General features: G+C 41.9%; 1 protein-coding gene across 1 annotated transcript; it reads right to left on the bottom strand.

Annotated features, from left to right (window-relative positions):
- Nucleotides 1–17369: 17369 nt before the first annotated feature.
- LOC145104901 (uncharacterized) lies at nucleotides 17370–18423 on the bottom strand. The gene is made up of 2 exons (XM_079042064.1): nucleotides 17932–18423; nucleotides 17370–17765 (listed from the first exon to the last, which is right to left on the bottom strand). The coding sequence occupies exons 1-2, from the start codon at nucleotides 18421–18423 to the stop codon at nucleotides 17370–17372; spliced, it is 888 nt and encodes a 295-aa protein (XP_078898190.1).
- Nucleotides 18424–19571: the final 1148 nt, after the last annotated feature.

Below are 19571 nucleotides of genomic sequence, written 5' to 3'. Positions count from 1 at the left end.
GCGTAACCAGAGTCTCCTGCAGGGAGAGCGGGCATTATGTGTATAGATCTATACGGGACAGACACTCCCACATCCCGACTGCTAGCTACAGTCCGAGCCGTCTAGGCCCAGGGGTGACAAAATGTCACATCACTACATATGACTCGGAGGGTCAAAGGGATTCGATCGTCAATCAGCATGGTTACGTACGAGTTCACATTCAAACCTTTAATTAATACTTTAAGAATTAAAGGCAACAGACTCCCTGAGGAGTATTGTACATTTAATACTACCTGGAGCCTGCATTTCATTACATATGGCCGACAGTGACACTGTTGGGGTAAAACATTTTTCTCATTACTATACATGGATAGAGTCAAACTATATTTTCAAACTAATAACTACTGGGAAAACTTGTACATTATCAAAGGAACAAACAAACCATTGGGTCTTGGTGAAGACTACTTTTTCTGGAAAACATAGGGTTTTCTAGGGCCCATGCTATTTTCGAACACTGAAACCTACTTTTACAATGTATAATTGTGAATATTTTATACAGGAAATGACACTAAATACTTATGAACTCACCAGCTTTATGCTGATAAACGTTTTCAAAATAACTTGTATTCTCAGGTCATCAGTAGACAGGTACGGATGCAGCTTTTGAGAAGACGGAGCACACATAAGACTCCACTTTATTTTGATTGTATTTTTTGGTGTCTAACATTTGTACTAAACACGTTTGTATTACAATTATTATCTTAATGCAATGGATGTTGTTGCTTGTCTTTACTATTATGCTTTGTTATGATACTGTACATGACGTCCTCCACCCCAGAACGTATTCCGCCGTTCTCGGTTTTGGGGTGTGACAGATTGGTATCAGAGCACTGTTTATAGTGAATCAAGTATATCAACCCATAAAAGATATACAAACTATAAACACATCGGGACTAAAACACTCTGAACAAGAATATATACTTTTAAATAATAAAATATTTAACTAAGTATATATATACATTCATTCATACAAAGGGTCAGTATCATACTAGAACAGAACAAAAGTATTAAGATTGTTGAACAGCACAGTTAGGCTTAGAGACATATGGCCAAAACTAGGCGGATGTAGCCTGATCAACTACATTTTCCTAGGAGTGGCTAGCATGTGCCTAAGAATGGTTGTGGTGTTGCAACAAGTCTAAAACTTACCAATACTGCTGCAAGAACATCAGAACAAGAATACTATAGGAGTATTCTGCATTCTAGTTACAACATATGTGAGAACTAAAAGGGTCGTTACTAGTAGGGCAATAGTTACTATGTGGATACACCACGGTTACATGTGACTAAGGCGTTATAGACTTAGAATCTGTGACTTTTGCTTCATTTCCTGTTCTTGTTTGATTGTGGGCTTGGAGTTAGGGTCACTTATTCGAAGGTCTATTCTGCTTCGGATACATGTAATTGGTATGCACTATGCAAGTATTGGGTCGACTAATAACGATCATCTTATAAGTATCATAGATTAGCGCGCCTATCAATTTTCTTTCCCCATTCTCGCGTAAATGGCATAACCGCATCTCGAGCGGAAGTCATGGAACTCCGAGCACGTCAGAGGACGCACGAGCGACATCTTTAGGGAGTTGTGCGCCAACTGGCTGATCTTAGGGTTTGCCTTAAAGGATCCCCGTCGCCAGTAAAAGATGCCAACTCATCCCTCTCTTTTGATTAAGGAATAGCCTTCATTCTATAGTCAATAGAGTACATGCCTGTAAACATTCCTAAACTTTGGAAGTACTCGAGCTAGACTAATAAACTGCCAACATTTTCCCTGATGGTTTGATGTAAGACCTCCTGCTAGGTCATTTTCTTTCTCGAACTCATTATACATCAGTAATACCAGTAATATTGGCAGTATCTAATCGATGGGGAAGTTGTGCTTTTGGGTGTCCCTAACCTAGTAGTACATTCCCCTTTTGTTTGTCGGACTATAGAGAGTTAGTCCAAGAAACACTCTTATCACGTTTACAAATCGATTCTTACTATTGTCATCGTTTCGTAACCTTTCAGTACAGGATGCCGCCTCGCAAGTGTCCAACCAGGAGAACTCCTGCAACTCAAGCTCCACCACCACCTACACCGCCGGTTCCTCCGCAGTTCGACCCGGTGTTGTTCCAAACAGCCGTGACTGCAGCCGTGACCGCCGCTCTGGCGCAAGTCAATTCTGGTGGTGCCAGTGGAGGTGGACTGGGCACTAACTCTAGCCAGGGTGAAACCCACCCCCGTGCTCGGGAATGCACTTACAAAGATTTCATCAGTTGCAAGCCTACCTACTTCAACGGGACCGGGGGAATCCTTGCCCTAACCCAATGGTTCGAAAGAACCGAAGCAGTATTCGAAATGTGCTCCTGCCCCGAAGGGAGCAAGATAAAGTTTGCTACTTGTACCCTTACCCAAAGGGCCCTAACATGGTGGAATGGCCATGTCAAAGCCCTCTCCCTGGTAGCAGCTAACGCTATGGGTTGGGATACACTGAAAGACCTAATGATGACAGAGTACTGCCCAAAGGGAGAAATTCAGAAATTGGAGGAGGAACTCTGGAATCTCAAAATGCAGGGTTCCGATATAGTAGCTTACACAACCCGGTACTGCGAGCTGGTAGCCCTATGTCCTAACATGATCCCCTCGGAAGCCAAGAAGATTGAGCGATACATCGGGGGCCTAGTGCCTCCGTATCGTGGGAACGTTCTATCATCAAGACCAACGACCTTTGAAAGTGCCAAGGAGTTGGCCCAAATGCTTATCGATCATGAAGTTCCCCGTGCTCCATCCATAACTACAACCATCACTACTGCTCCAACTCACGCCTCCGACAACAAGAGAAAACGGGGAGATCGAAAGAAGGGGAAATCAGTCAAATCCTCTTCCAGTAACCAGCAAATAGTGGCTGTCCATGCTGCCACTACTCCTACTGCCCCTGTACCCGCCAAAACATATGCGGGGAATCTACCCAAGTGCGATAAGTGCGCCTTCCATCATAACGGCCCATGCCGTGAAATGCACTGCGCCAATTGCGACCGGAAGGGCCACACCATCCGGTTCTGCAGAGCACCTCCCAAACCTATTTCCCAAATTCCCAGTTCGGGAGCGAGCCAGGCCTGCTATGGCTGTGGCGAAGTCGGACATTTCAAAAGAAATTGTCCAAAGACTGGCAACGCGGGAGGAGCAGGTAGACTACTTGCTATTGGCCATAATGAGGCTGTAGCAGACCCCACCGTAGTCACGGGTACGTTCCTTCTTGATAACTCTTATGCTTGTATCCTATTCGATAGTGGGGCAGAAAGAAGTTTCGTAAATCAAAACTTTAAACACTTACTCAAACAATCACCGCAATCACTGAAAGAAACCTTCGTCGTAGAAATGGCTAACGGCAAGACGGAAAGTTCTAACGAAATCTACATAGGTTGTACCCTCACGCTAGAAAATCATTCGTTTCCTATCGATCTCATACCAGTAGCGATCAAGAGCTTTGATGTCATCATAGGCATGGACTGGTTGAGTCTCCACCGTACCGACATCCTGTGTTTCGACAAAGCCATCCGTTTGAACTTGCCCAACAATGAAACATTGATGATCTACAGAGACAAACCTAGTACGAGCCTTCGCATCATCTCGAGTATTCAAGCCCAGAAATACTTGTGCAAGGAATATCGCGCATTCCTTGCACACGTTGTCGACACGAGCCGGAAAACGAAAGAACTAAAAGATTTCCCCGTCGTGTGCGACTTCCCTGACATCTTCCCAGAGGAACTGCCAGGCCTACCTCCCAAACGTCAAGTCGAGTTCAGAATCGATTTAATTCCAGGAGCTACCCCCGTAGCTAAATCGCCCTATCGTCTAGCGCCTGCTGAGATGCAAGAACTATCCGGCCAACTTAACGAACTGCTCAACAAGGGCTTTATAAGACCAAGCTTCTCACCCTGGGGAGCACCAGTCTTGTTCGTAAAGAAGAAAGACGGATCGTTCCGCATGTGCATCGACTACAGAGAACTCAACAAGCTGACAATCAAGAACCGTTATCCCCTTCCTCGTATAGACGATTTATTTGATCAACTGCAAGGGGCGAGTTATTTTTCCAAAATTGATCTAAGGTCCGGGTATCACCAATTGCGAGTGCTCGAGGAGGATGTTCCGAAGACAGCCTTCCGGACTCGTTACGGGCACTACGAGTTCGTAGTGATGCCGTTCGGACTGACCAATGCGCCCGCAGTCTTCATGGACTTGATGAATAGAGTATGCCGTCCTTACTTGGATCAGTTCGTCATCGTCTTCATTGATGATATACTTATCTACTCTAGAAGTGAGGAAGAGCATAGCGATCATCTGCGACAGGTCCTGGAAACTCTACGATCGGAGAAGCTTTACGCGAAGTTCTCAAAGTGCGAATTTTGGATCCGAAGAGTCGAATTCTTAGGACACGTGGTTAGCAAAGAAGGAATCCACGTGGACCCATCCAAGATTAAAGCTATTGAGAACTGGTCAGCACCGAAGACGCCTACAGAAATTCGCCAATTTCTAGGCCTCGCTGGCTACTACCGAAGATTCATTCAGAATTTCTCTCGGATTGAAGCCTCTTACGGCATTGACCCAGAAAGGCGTGGCCTTTGACTGGGAAGAAAAACAAGAGAAGGCATTCCGAACCCTGAAGCGAGCCTTGTGCACCGCGCCGATACTGTCCCTCCCCGAAGGGACAGAAGACTTCGTAGTATATTGCGATGCATCCGATCAGGGGCTCGGCTGTGTTCTGATGCAACGAGGTAAGGTCATCGCCTACGCCTCAAGACAGCTAAAGACACACGAAGTCAACTACACCACGCACGACCTCGAGCTAGGAGCGGTCGTGTTCGCCCTAAAGATATGGAGACACTATCTGTATGGTACAAAGAGCACCATCTATACCGACCACAAAAGCCTCCAACACATCTTCAACCAGAAGGAGCTCAACATGAGACAACGACGGTGGGTCGAGCTACTCAATGACTACGAATGTGAAATTCGTTACCACCCGGGTAAAGCCAATGTAGTAGCAGACGCCCTAAGTCGGAAGGAATATTCTGGGCGAAGAGTCAAGTCCCTAACCATGACTATCCATTCGCATCTACCCGCACAAATTAAGGGAGCACAGCTTGAAGCTTTGAAACCGGAAAATGTGGCGGGAGAGTCCCTGCGAGGAATGGATAAGAATCTGGTAGTCAAGGATGACGGAGCTTACTACCTCATGGACCGGATCTGGACACCGCGACACGGTGGCTTCAGAGACTTGGTCATGAAAGAAGCGCACAACACTCGATATTCCATTCACCCAGGTTCAGATAAGATGTACCTGGATCTCAAGAAATCGTACTGGTGGCCTAACATGAAAGCGGAAATCGCTACCTTCGTGAATAAGTGCCTTACTTGCGCTAAGGTCAAGGTCGAATACCAGAAACCCTCGGGTCTACTCCAACAGCCAGAGATACCTGAATGGAAGTGGGAGAGAATTACTATGGATTTCATTACCAAATTGCCCAAATCTCCGAGTGGGTACCACACCATTTGGGTAATTGTCGACCGGCTAACCAAATCCGCCCACTTCCTTCCTATCAAGGAAAATTTCAAAATGAAGAGACTTACGCGAATTTACATCCAAGAGGTAGTCCGACTGCACGGTGTACCTGTGTCCATTATTTCCGATCGGGATAGCAGGTTCACCTCAAGGTTCTAGCAGTCACTACAGAAGGCTCTTGGAACTAAGCTGGATATGAGCACAACATACCATCCTCAAACCGATGGACAAAGTGAGAGAACTATTCAAACCTTGGAGGATATGCTGCGAGCCTGTGTAATCGACTTTGGTAAGGCGTGGGATACTCACTTACCCCTAGTCGAGTTTTCCTACAACAACAGTTATCACACAAGCATCAAAGCTGCCCCATTCGAAGCCCTCTACGGACGGAAGTGCAGATCCCCTCTGTGCTGGGCCGAGGTAGGCGACACTCAATTAGCTAAGGGACGAGTTCCTGACAGCACTCTCACCGGTCCAGAAATCATCCGCGAAACCACCGAAAAGATCGTACAAATCCTAGCATGACTTAAAGCCTCAAGAGACCGACAGAAAAGCTACGCAGACAAACGGAGGAAACCCTTGGAATTCCAGGTGGGAGACCGAGTCCTTTTGAAAGTCTCACCCTGGAAAGGCTTGATACGCTTCAGAAAGCGCGGAAAGCTGAATCCAAGATACATAGGGCCTTTTGAGATTCTCGCTAGAATTGGCCCCGTAGCTTACAAACTCAATCTACCACGCGAACTTAGTAATGTGCATCCTACCTTCCACGTCTCGAACTTGAAAAAGTGCCTATCCGAAGAGACTCTCATAATTCCACTTGATGAAATCGAGATCAATGAGAGCCTCAACTTCGTGGAAGAACCTGTGGAGATCATGGACCGAGAGGTCAAACGAACGAAGCAAAGCCGTATCCCGATTGTGAAGGTTCGTTGGAACGCCAAACGAGGACCAGAATTCACTTGGGAGCGCGAGGATCAAATGAAACTTAACTATCCTCATCTCTTTGCTTAGTTGTGTTGTAATAACGTAACTACTTGAACTCTGAATTTCGGGACGAAATTCCCTCTAACGGGGGGATGATGTGACAACCCGAAATTTACTCCGTCACTGTAACCCGTTTCCGTTAATAAAAGTTAGTTCTATTAAAATTTTCCGTTAACTTTTATTTATTAAAATAATTCATTTTGAGTTATTAAAATAAATAATATAATGACGGAATAAAAACAACTAAGTCGGGTTACGGTTAGTTTACCCGGTAAAAACATTTAGCTCCGTTTAAACGACAGTGTATGGTGGAACCCCGCTAGGCAGCCATATATAAAGGAGGAGTGTCCACCTTTAGAGCCTTTTCCCACCTTGGAGCTTTCTCTCTCTAAAAACGGGTTTGGCTCAAGAACACCACTTTCAAGCCTCAAAATTCAAAGGTAATCTTCCTAACTTGATTTTCGAGCTTAGTATTCATGCTATTTCGAGTTGGATCATCCAAATACCCCAACATGCATGTGTTTACGGTTTGGGGAGCCTCCCAAAACCGTAAACTCCTATATGAGGGTTTTGAAGCCCCAAAACACTTCCAAACCTTCTCTAAAGCTTAGATACTTACATGCATGGACTAAGGAACCCAAGATCGTGACTTTTTGGCCATAAACTTGAGTTTACGGTTCTTGAACATTCAAGAACCGTAAACCCAAAAACCGTAAACACCTCAAATGGTGTTTTGATGCCCCTAAACCCTTCCTTAGCTTGTTTGATGAACTAGAAACTAGTGTAGATGAGCTTAGGACCCTAAAACATGAAATGGTTGAAGTGGTCAAGGGTTTACGGCCGTAAACCCTAGAGTTTACGACCGTAAACTCCCAAGGAGTGGTCCAAGGACCGTAAACTCCAAGGGAGTACCCAATTGAACCCTAATCACTTCCCTAGCCCTCGAATTGATCCTAGGAGCCTTCCTTGTGATGCATGAGACATTTAGACACACAAACTCACCATTTCCATGAGTTTACGGCCGTAAACTCATGGGGGAAATGGTCTCCCAACCGTAAACACACTTAAGTGTGGCCAAGTGAAGTGTAAACTCCATAGTGAGGCCATACACTCCTTAGACGCAACCTTTAGCACTCCTAACACTTGAAACAAAGTGTTTTCATACATTAAAGTGCCTTTACTCACTTAATTAGTGATTACACAACTAATTAGATACTTGATACATCACTACATGTTACGTAAGATCCGTGTGTGTGTTCAAGACCTCACTTGACACCTAGCATCCTACTCGGCGTTTCCATCCACTTCACTCACTACAGGTGAGTTCATACCCCTAAATGAACCTTTTTAAATGTTTTTAACTGTTTTATGGGGGGGAATACAAGTTGAACCAAATAAGTTATAGTAACAATCGCATGTGAATTATAACTTGCAACCAAAAGGATTTTCTACACTGTTAACTGTTTTTACCACCAAAAAGGGATTTTCTATATTTTCAACTATATTGCCAATTAAATTGTTTTCAAATGCTTACCAAATTCATTTTCGTGTTAAATCACTATAAAACTATTTTCTCAAAATTCGTTTAAACAAATTTTTATTCTCGAACCATATCTACACCAATATATTTATATAAGTAAGACTTGAAGGACTTAGGACTAATAGCTCACCTTATTTCCTGATCTTGTTTGATTGTGGGCTTAGGGTATTTTGTTATTAGTCCGACTCTTGTTGAATTCTTAGTTATATATCTTATATATTTGTGTCAGATATAAAAGTTTTCATATCAGTTCAATGCCTTTGGATATTAAAGACATGCAACCAACAATACTATTTAACTATAATAGGTATAGTTAAGGGATACTACTCAATGCTACTATTGCCATGACAACTACCAGAGTCAGTTCAGTTGTGAGTCAATATATACTATGTACTATACAAGAGAACACTATATACTATACAAAGAGAACACTACATACTATACAAAGAGAACACTACATACTATACAAGAGAACTTACTAAAATAGAATGTGACATACTATTTCTCGATACGACACATCTTTGTGCTATCACCGCGTAACCAGAGTCTCCTGCAGGGAGAGCGGGCATTATGTGTATAGATCTATACGGGACAGACACTCCCACATCCCGACTGCTAGCTACAGTCCGAGCCGTCTAGGCCCAGGGGTGACAAAATGTCACATCACTACATATGACTCGGAGGGTCAAAGGGATTCGATCGTCAATCAGCATGGTTACGTACGAGTTCACATTCAAACCTTTAATTAATACTTTAAGAATTAAAGGCAACAGACTCCCTGAGGAGTATTGTACATTTAATACTACCTGGAGCCTGCATTTCATTACATATGGCCGACAGTGACACTGTTGGGGTAAAACATTTTTCTCATTACTATACATGGATAGAGTCAAACTATATTTTCAAACTAATAACTACTGGGAAAACTTGTACATTATCAAAGGAACAAACAAACCATTGGGTCTTGGTGAAGACTACTTTTTCTGGAAAACATAGGGTTTTCTAGGGCCCATGCTATTTTCGAACACTGAAACCTACTTTTACAATGTATAATTGTGAATATTTTATACAGGAAATGACACTAAATACTTATGAACTCACCAGCTTTATGCTGATAAACGTTTTCAAAATAACTTGTATTCTCAGGTCATCAGTAGACAGGTACGGATGCAGCTTTTGAGAAGACGGAGCACACATAAGACTCCACTTTATTTTGATTGTATTTTTTGGTGTCTAACATTTGTACTAAACACGTTTGTATTACAATTATTATCTTAATGCAATGGATGTTGTTGCTTGTCTTTACTATTATGCTTTGTTATGATACTGTACATGACGTCCTCCACCCCAGAACGTATTCCGCCGTTCTCGGTTTTGGGGTGTGACAAATCCCATTCAGTTCTTCGGGTAATTCGAGCTTGTAAGCTTGGTTCCCAACCCTCTGAAGAACTTTAAACGGTCCAATAAACCTTGGACTCAACTTTCCCCTTTTACCAAATCTTATAAGTCCCTTCCACGACGAGACTTTAAGCAAAACCGAATCTCCAACTTCAAAAGTCATCGGCTTTCGCTTCTTGTCAGCATAGCTCTTTTGACGATCCTGAGCTGCTAACATTCTTTCTCAAATTATTTTCAACTTTTCAGCGGTTTGATGGACCATCTCGGGCCCCATAAACTGCTTTTCCCCAACCTCAAGCCAACAAGACGGCGTACGACACTTCTGTCCGTACAAAGCTTGATAAGGTGCCATCTTTATGCTCGAGTGGAAACTATTATTGTAGGAAAATTCTACCAAAGGTAAATGTTCATCCCAGTTACCTTGGAATTCCAGGGTACATGCTCTCAGCATATCTTCAAGTGTTTGTATTGTTCTTTTGCTCTGACCATCAGTCTGTGGATGGTATGCTGTACTTAAACACAACTTGGTACCCATTTCCTCTTGTAGACTTTTCCAAAACCTTGAGGTGAAATGGCTATCACGATCCGATACAATCGTTAACGGAACACCGTGAAGCCTCACAATTTCCTTCACGTAAGAATTCGCAAGCTTATCCATAGACCATTTCTCATTGGCTGCTATGAAGTGCGCACTCTTAGTGAAGCGATCAACGACCACCCAAATCATGTCGTGACCGTTCTTTGTTCTGGGCAGTTTAGTGACGAAATCCATGGCAATGTCTTCCCATTTACCTATAGGTACAGGTAAAGGTTCTAAACTACCATATGGTTTCTGATGTTGTGCCTTAACTCTAGCACACGTCACACATTCCGCCACGTACTTTGCAAGATCAAGCTTCATCGTCGGCCACCAGTAACAGGGTTTTAGGCCCCTATACATTTTAGTGCTGCCAGGATGAATTGAGTACATGGTTTTGTGAGCTTCTTCCATCAGAAGATCTCTTATTCCTCCTGACTTAGGCACCCAAATCCGATCTTGGAATACCTTTAGTCCATGACCGTTTGTATCAAACACCAACGTTTTGCCCAAACATTCTTCCTTTCGGTCATTCTTTTCAGAAGCTTCCCCTTGAGCTTTCTTTATACTCTCCACAATTGTCGAGACAACTTCTATTCTCAACGCTCTTGGCCTCTTTCTTTCAACATTGACTTTCCGACTGAGAGCATCAGCAACAACATTAGCTTTACCGGGGTGGTAAAGTATCTCATAGTCGTAGTCCTTGAGTAATTCTAGCCAGCGTCGTTGCCTCATATTCAATTCCTTCTGATTAAAGAGGTATTGGAGACTCTTATGATCAGTGAAAAGTTTGCACTTCGTGCCATAGAGGTAATGCCTCCATATTTTCAGAGCAAAAACTACCGCTGCCAACTCCAAATCGTGAGTAGGGTAGTTCTTTTCATGCTCCTTCAACTGTCGAGACGCATATGCTATCACCTTTTCTCTTTGGGTCAAAACACAACCCAACCCAACACCAGATGCATCGCTATAAACAGCGAAGTCTTCGACTCCGTCGGGTAGAGAAAGAATCGGTGCTTCACATAGCTTCTTCTTTAGCAACTCGAATGCTTCCTTATGCTTATCACTCCAAGCATAAGTAGCTCCTTTGTGGGTCAAAGCTGTTAATGGAGTAGCAATCGAAGAAAAGCCTTGGATAAATGTGATTTTTGGATTCGAGAGTTGTAACATATCGAAATTTTTACCCAAGGTAAAAATTCTAATACTCCTTTGTGGGTCAAAACTTGTAACATATCGAAATTTTTACCAAGAAAACCTTTGACTTGAGATGTGGTTCCCAAAAGTATGTAAATGGAACCGAGAGATAGTAATCTGAATGGTCTAAGTTATGAAAATGACCATGTGTGGAGCATAAAGATGTAGGCCGCTTTTCAAACTTGTGATTTTCCAAATATAATGAAAATGACCAAATGTGGGCTAAAAGACTCTAAAATCCAAAAGAAATCGCAAAAAAATGGTGATGTAAAGAGACTGGATATGAATTCTACTCGGGGACAAGCACCGGTGCTTCATCATAACGATTAAAACATGATCAAGTGTGATCCTCTCAGCGGTATGAACTGCAGGCTAAAAACATCCTATGCTATAGTATATCCTATAGTTGTTAGTATTGCATGCATAATTCTTCATGAGAACTACATGGCCATGATCACTTACCCCTTTAAGATCCAGCAGTTGATCCCAAGTATGAAGTCCCAAACTGCAGCCTAATGGTCCCATTTCAATATGTGAGATAACAACAAGATTCTTGACCAATAATGATACAATAACTATGAACCTGTTCCATGGCATCCAAGGGGGTGAGAATAAACAGACAACAAAAATGCATGCATGCTAATGTCCTAAGCTAAATGATATGCAAAAATAAATTGGAAAAGAAGAAAATAAAATCATTTTGGAATTTTATAAAAAAAACGAATGCAAATGAACTAAAGACTAATATGTTATGCAACCTAAAAAATGCATGAAAAAGTAAAGTAAAAGGGAATACCCCGCCCCAAGCTTAAGAACAAGCATTGTCCTCAATGCTTAAGGTAAGGGCAAAAATGACCTGAATCGAAGGATCGGGTGGCGGAAAACGTCTGTGGCGGTAGTGGTAGTCCCACATGTCCTGGACCTGATGGGAAGTGAATGGAAAAGACTACTCCAGTATACTAACGTGAGTCCCCACATCCTGAATGGCTCGTGTGTTCTCATGTGTTTGAGTGTCGATGCGTTGAACGGTGGAGAACATTGTGGCGAACTGGTCAAAGAATGTAGGGGGAAATATGATGGGATCTCATGTCCCCCTACTGATGCGGCTGATACTGAGGCTGGTCAAAATGTTGTGGAGGGGACTGGAAGTGGTCATGCTTATACATCGGCTGTTGCATCGGAGGCTGGTCAAAATGGTCTTCCGCCTCGGGAAGCTCTTCTTCATCTTCTTGTTCTTCATCCTCAGAGTCGGGTAGCACACCCACTGGAGTCAACTGATCCGGAGGGATCCAAGTGTCGGGGTCATTCTGTGAGAATGAATCACCTACGCAGCTGGGGAGGATGTAAACAGGATGCTTGTCACCGTCAAGCCAACTATACGAGTCATTGTCCCGACTGTCTAACATCTCCACTCGCTCAATAGCGAAACAATCCAGTAGGAAGTTGGGATGGTAGTAGCCAACGAGCAAGTAATGGGGGCGGGGAAGTCTAGGCCGACGGCTCGGCCTATGATGGTAATAAGCCCCCCAATATGAATTTCTTTGGTGGTGCGCTGACGAACGACCTCGCATTTATCGAGGAAAATATGGAGAAATCAGGTTCACCACCCCGTGACATGTAGTGTAGAAAGAAGAGCTCACATCTATTTATTTGACCCGACTCGAGGCGACCGAAGATGCTTGTGGTGAGAATTTCGTGCGCAATTCTCCAACAAGGATGAACTATATGTTTGGACCTCTGGCGGCTCGAATTGAACGTGTCGACACCGGTTATTTTTGACCAAAAACGCGTGTTGGGAGAACGCAGGAAGTTGATGTACTCTTGAGAACGGATGGTTGTCGCGTTTGTGCGATCGACTCCCATGATGGAATTCATTCGTCCGTACGAGAGCTGACGACTTTGACCCTGTAATTGGAAAGTAAGGATTTGGGCTTAATGATCTACAGCGAAGGTGGACAAGAATTCTACAGTGGGCTCATCGTAGGTCCTGTCACATAGATTAAGAAAACCACCCCAACACATCATACAGAACATAGTGCCTACACCGACGCGTACCCCAAGCTTCTACATTGACTCTTCGTGGTAAAACTTTGTGGTCCAGACTGGACGTCCGCGAAGGTTAGACCGATGTGTTTTGATTTCTGCCTTTGTAAGGGAAGGATCGCTTCCCTCATTTCCGCTTTTCTTTCGTTTTCCCGTGGATTTAAGTGAAGTTCCGAAGACATCCTTTCGTGGGTTAGGATCAACAGATGATCCATGTGTGCGTGCACGAGTTGTAGTTTTACCCATTTTTAAGACCTACAATAACAAAAACAATCCACCAAAGTAATCTCTCCCTCACTACTCTCAAAATAATATAACAATGTTTAAATCGAACACAAACAATTCCAATAAATAATTGCCCCCAACTTTTGACAATTTAAAACGGTTTAAACAACACCACTCGGTTCCATTTCACAATTCCAACAAAAATTTGGCAGCATTTCTAGTCAAAGTGAACAAATCCCAGCCAAAGTTTAACACTTTTCAATCAAGTTTCCAAGCAAAATTGACCAATTTCAACCATTCTCAAACCAATCTTTCTAAATAATTCGGGTAATAACTAACGATCGTAGGCAATTTTCAAAGCATAATTGGTTGCAATTATTGTATTAAAGTAATGCAATGTAATAAAAGCCAAGGAAAGAAGACACCCGATTCGATCATTTTTATCCCCAAAAATTGAACTTGAACCTGAAATCCGCTATCGTGCACCCCAAGCTTAGTGGTTGTTCATGGGTGCCAAAATACAAGACTTGTTCAATAAAACAATATTTTCAAATTGATTCTTGCAAAAACTCTGGCGGCAGCTCGTGCTGGCTCAAAATTTCTGGTGATTTTTTTTGTGAGAAATTGTGGTTTCGTTCGGTTAGACGTATAGAGCTTGGAAAAAGAAACACTTTGGTGGTGTCGGAATCGCGAGAGGTGGCCGGAGTTGGCCGGAAAAACTGTGAGGTGGTGGTGGTGGTACTCCCAATTCCGGCAACAGATCGGGAAATATTTTGGGTGAGGTTTGTAGAGGAGGAAAAATGGTGAAGAATGGCGGTGGTCTCGCGGGATTCTGACCGGTAGAACTCCGGGAATCAAGTTTTTGTGGGGAGTGGGTTTTTGTGTTCTTGAGCTCTAGAGGGGAAATGATGGAAGTGTTATAGGGTATAATGAAGAAGAAGAGTGGCTGGAGTTTTAATCTATGGTCAATTGAGGTCAACACCCGGTCAATGTTAGTCAACTCATTAAAACACATGGTCAACGAAAGTCAAAGCTCAGTCAACAAAATTGGTCTTGGTCGTTGTCGTGTGCGTGGGTTGCGCAAGGCAGCATGCGGCCGCGCAGGTCTCTCAGGGTGAAGGGGTTCATTTCGAGTCGAGTGTTTCAAGCATCATGTATACCCACGCAGACAGGCCGCGTATGGGCACGCGGACGGGTAAGAGGGGTGCGCAAGGGGGCGCGTAGGTGTGCACTGGTCGCGTGAAGACTACAGGTCCGACTTCGTTTCGCTTCAATTTGTTGGCACTCTTGGCTTGCATTTGAAGGCCTAAACACTTGGAAAACTTATTTCTTCAAAGATAACTCCAAAATAAACATCAAAACTTCTTTATTCGAATTCAAATACATGAAAGCACAATGCTTTCCAAAAATGCCATTCTTTAACGTCTTTGGCGAGACATCCTCCTAGCTTGCTTCAACACCTCGGGACATCCAAATGGATGATTTCAAGAGCATTAGCATTGAAACCTTCATAGAATGGCTTCAAACGGTGCCCATTGACTTTGAAAATTTGTCCCGTTTCTTCACTTTGAATTTGTACCGCTCCATGGGCAAAAGTTTTTATTACAACAAAAGGCCCAATCCACCTTGATCTTAACTTGCCCGGAAATAACTTCAATCATGAATGGTAAAGTAAGACCCTATGTCCTTGTTCAAAATGCTTCCGGGTGATGCACTTGTCATGGAAAAGCTTTTTTTTTCTCCTTGCAAATTCTCGAGTTTTCATAAGAGTCATTTCTTAATTCTTCTAACTCTTGAATTTGAAGCTTCCTATGTCTTCCCGCCTCATCGGCATTGAAATTGCATTGCTTGACCACCCAAAATGTACGGTGCTCTAGTTCCACGGGAAGATGACATGGCTTTCCAAAAACCAATCTAAATGGAGACATGCCGATCAGGGTCTTGTAAGCGGTCTGGTAGGCCTATAAGGCATCATCAAGCCTCAAACTCCAATCCTTTCTTTTTGGGTTCACCATTTTCTCAATGATGGACTTCACTTCCCAATTTGAGACCTCCGCTTGACCGTTTGATTGAGGGTGGTAGGCGGTAGAAACACGGTGGGTCACATTGTACTTCTTCAATAAAGCCTCCATCATCTTGTTGCAAAAATGTGTCCCTCTATCACTAATCAAGGCCCTAGGCACAGCAAATCTCACAAAAATATTAGACTTTAAAAACTTGATAACCGTTTTGGCATCATCCGATCTTGTAGCTTTGGCATCAACCCATTTAGAAACATAATCAACCGCGAGTAATATGTAAACGTTGTTGAATGAGACAGGAAATGGGCCCATAAAATCAATCCCCCATACGTCAAAAACTTCACAAACAAGGATTAGATTTTGTGGCATTTGGTTCTTTTGAGAGACATTCTCCGTCCTTTGGCACTGTTCACAACTTTTATAAAATATATAACAATCACGTGAAATGGTTGGCCAAAATAATCCACATGCAAGAACTTTTCTCAAAGTTCGATTAGGTCTGAAGTGTCCCCCCACAAGCAAATTCATGACAAAATTGCAAAATGGATTGATTTTCTTGTTGGGGCACACATCTCCTAATGATTTGATCTGGACAATGTTTCCACAAACAAGGTTCATCCCACACATAGTATTTTGCATAATTTTCAAATTTTCTTTTTGAGCATGTGTGAATGTGTCTGGATACCTGGATACTTTTTCGTGACCAAAAAGTTAACGATGTCGGCATACCAAGGAATAGATTGAGTAAGGGAAAAGAGACGCTCATCCGAAAACTCATCCCGCAACGGGAGAGGAGTTTCATTTGAAGTGATCAGGCTTAGATGACCGACAACAAGATTTTCGCATCCACTCTTATCCCAAATTTCCAAATCAAATTCTTGAAATAGTAAGATCCACCGGATAAGTCTTGGCTTTGCATCTTTCTTTGTCATCAAGTACTTGAGAGCCGCATGATCCGAATTAAGGGTGAAAACGAGCCAAGCTACTCGTGAGCTACTCGGGATCGGATCGTTAAAAGCTCGACTCGAAACTGATTTTAAACGAGCCCGAGCCGAGCTCGAGCTTAATATTAAGCTCGTTTATTAAACGAGCTCGAGCTCGAGCCTATGTCACTAAGCTCGATTAGGATCGCGAGCCTAAACGAGCATTTATATAAAATAATTCATTATTATTTTTATATATTAAAATAAAAACATATTTGGGGATTAGAGAATTAGGGTATTAGTAAACGAGCTTCTTAACGAGCTCGAGCCGAGCTTAAGCTTATTTAGGCACGTTAGACATAAAAACTTCAATTATGTTTTCAACATATTCTGAGAAAATACTAACCATACAACGTTAGAAAGTGACTGGGGATTTACGCAATCCAAATGACATTATCTGGTATGCAAAAGTGCCAAATGGACATGTAAAGGTTGTCTTTTATTGGTCTTCCGATGCCACAGGGATTTGGTGAAAACCTGAATACCCGTCTAGACAACAATAATGAGACTTCCCGGCCAACCTTTCTAACCTTTGGTCAATGAAAGGCAATGGAAAATGGTATTTTCTTGTGCTTGCATTGGATTTTCGGTAGTCAATACATACTCTCCACCCGTTTTACACACGAGTGAGGACCATAATACCTTTGTTGTTCTCGACCATGATGATTCCCGTCTTCTTTGGCACTACTTGCACCGGGCTCACCCACTTGCTATCCAAGATTGGATAGATCATCCCCGCATCAAGGAGCTTCAATATCTCTTTCTTGACTAATTCCATCATAGGCGGATTCAGTCTTCTTTGTGCATCCCGAATTGGATTTCATTCATCTTCCATCAAAATCTTGTGCATACAAGTGGAGGGGCTCAATCCTTTAATATCCGCAATTGTCCAAACCATGGCTTCTTTGTGTTCCTTCAACACCTTGAGGAGCTGCACTTCTTCAAATTCGGTTAGATGAGTGGAAATGATAACTGGAAGAGTCTCATTCTTTCCCAAGTAGGCATACGTCAAGTGTTGAGGTAGGACCTTCAATTCCAATTCTGGTGGTTGAACAAGGGAAGGTGGTAACTTTGTATGAGTTGGAGGCAACTCAACTTTCTTGACATCAAACCTTGTGGATTTCTTCACTTCCAAATTGTTGACCAACTTCTCAACTTCCGAATATAGAGAATAAAGCTTCAATTCTTGGCTAGCTTCCCACAATCGAACCCTTTTCTTAAAATCATCTCCAACATGTCACTATTAGACAACTCAAACAATTCTTGGGTTAGTGGTTTAACAACATCAAAAAAATACAAAGATGAAACATCACTAGGATATCTCGTAGCATCATAAATATTAAAGCTTATTGTTTCACCATCAAATTCCATTGTTAAACTACTTGCATACACATCAATCTTTGTTCTAGCCGTTTTAAAAAATGTTTTCCAAGCAATATTAGAGCCAATTTGGAGGAAACTTGTTCCTCTAAATCAATCACATAGAAATATGCCGGGAAGACCAATTGATTCACTTGCACCAAAACATCTTCTAAAACACCTCTAGGAAAAACACTTGATTTATCCGCAAGTAAAATTGTGACACTGGTTTCATTTAAAGGGCCAACATTTAACAATTCATATACCGAATAGGGCATGACATTAATAGAAGCACCAAAATCAAGCATGACACTACTAAAAGTGACATCCCCTATCTTGCAAGGAACCGTAAATATTCTCGGATCTTTGCATTTAGGTGGAAGTTTTCTTTGCAAAACTGCGGATGCATTTTCATTCATTGAAATATTTTCATTCCCTTTCAATTTTCTTTTATTGGTGCAAATTTCTTTCAAAAATTTTGCGAGCTCTAAACACCTGAAAGGTTCCATACTCATGTTCATATGAAGTCGGTCTTACCATGTATCGTGGTTAATTTGAATGGTCCATTAGTGCAAACTAATTCCAACAGATATTCCCATCACCCAGTGATGTATTATTCATCTATCTTGATAAAAAAGATTTGCATTTATCGAGGTAAAATGATATCCAAAATTCGATCCAACAGGATACTTGGTAATGCACTTCTCATTTATATATCCAAGACTATGATTCCACAATACACTTCACCCAAACCTTTTGGATGTATTAGAATCAATATGTATTGTGGTCAATCTGAATGATCCATTAGGTAAACTAATTTCAACAGATATTCACACAATAATACATCTTATTCAAATATTTGAATCAACTTTGAACTATTGTTACTATTAGCTTCATAGATTTCATGACTTTCTTTTAGCATATTAGAATGCTCCACATTTAAACAAGTCAGAACTATCTCATGAATCATAGTATAAACAATTTCAATTATATTTACCATAGACTAAACATTTGGTAAAAGATTTGTCTTTTGATCCTATGAATAGTAGCAAGGGCTTGGCATTCATGATCAAATTATCTTCTCCATGTTTCAGTCTCCTTACTTCATTTTATTTACTGCACATTCTTGCAAATGTCAATACACAATCCTTAGTAAAACACTCAATGATTGGAAATAATGTTCCAATGACATTATAAATCCATAAATTTGATTGAACACCAAAACTGGGAGAATTAGTTATCTTTTGATCCTATGGAAAGTAGCGAGGGATCGTGATCCATGATCAAATTTAACTTCTTCATGTTTCATTCCTTTCACCTCAAATATATATTTTGGGCATGTATGTTTTCTAAGTCCTTTCTTGTTATGAAAACGAATAGCTATCAGAACATGTCTGAGAATAAGCCTTCGTTTGCCGTTGGCATTTAGGCCTAGATTAGGTATACCAACACTAATCGCCTTTTAATCCATGGACGATTGGCTTTCTTCTTATTGACACTTCTATTCATGATAGTAAAAATATGGGAGTGTTTTGAAGTTTGAGTTTCTATGATTGGTCATGTTAGTTCCAAAAGGAAACCTCAACATGCTACACAACTCCTTTCATGGACATTCCATGTAACACCGTAAATTTTTAAACAAAATTTTCATTTAAAATCACAT

Source organism: Lactuca virosa, chromosome 4 (genome assembly GCF_052849685.1).
Source record: "Lactuca virosa cultivar CGN04683 chromosome 4, Lactuca_virosa_CGN04683_v6, whole genome shotgun sequence".
NCBI classification, from domain to species: Eukaryota; Viridiplantae; Streptophyta; class Magnoliopsida; order Asterales; family Asteraceae; genus Lactuca; species Lactuca virosa.
Note: the sequence above shows the minus strand (reverse complement) of the source record. Positions and strands in the feature narration are given on the sequence as shown.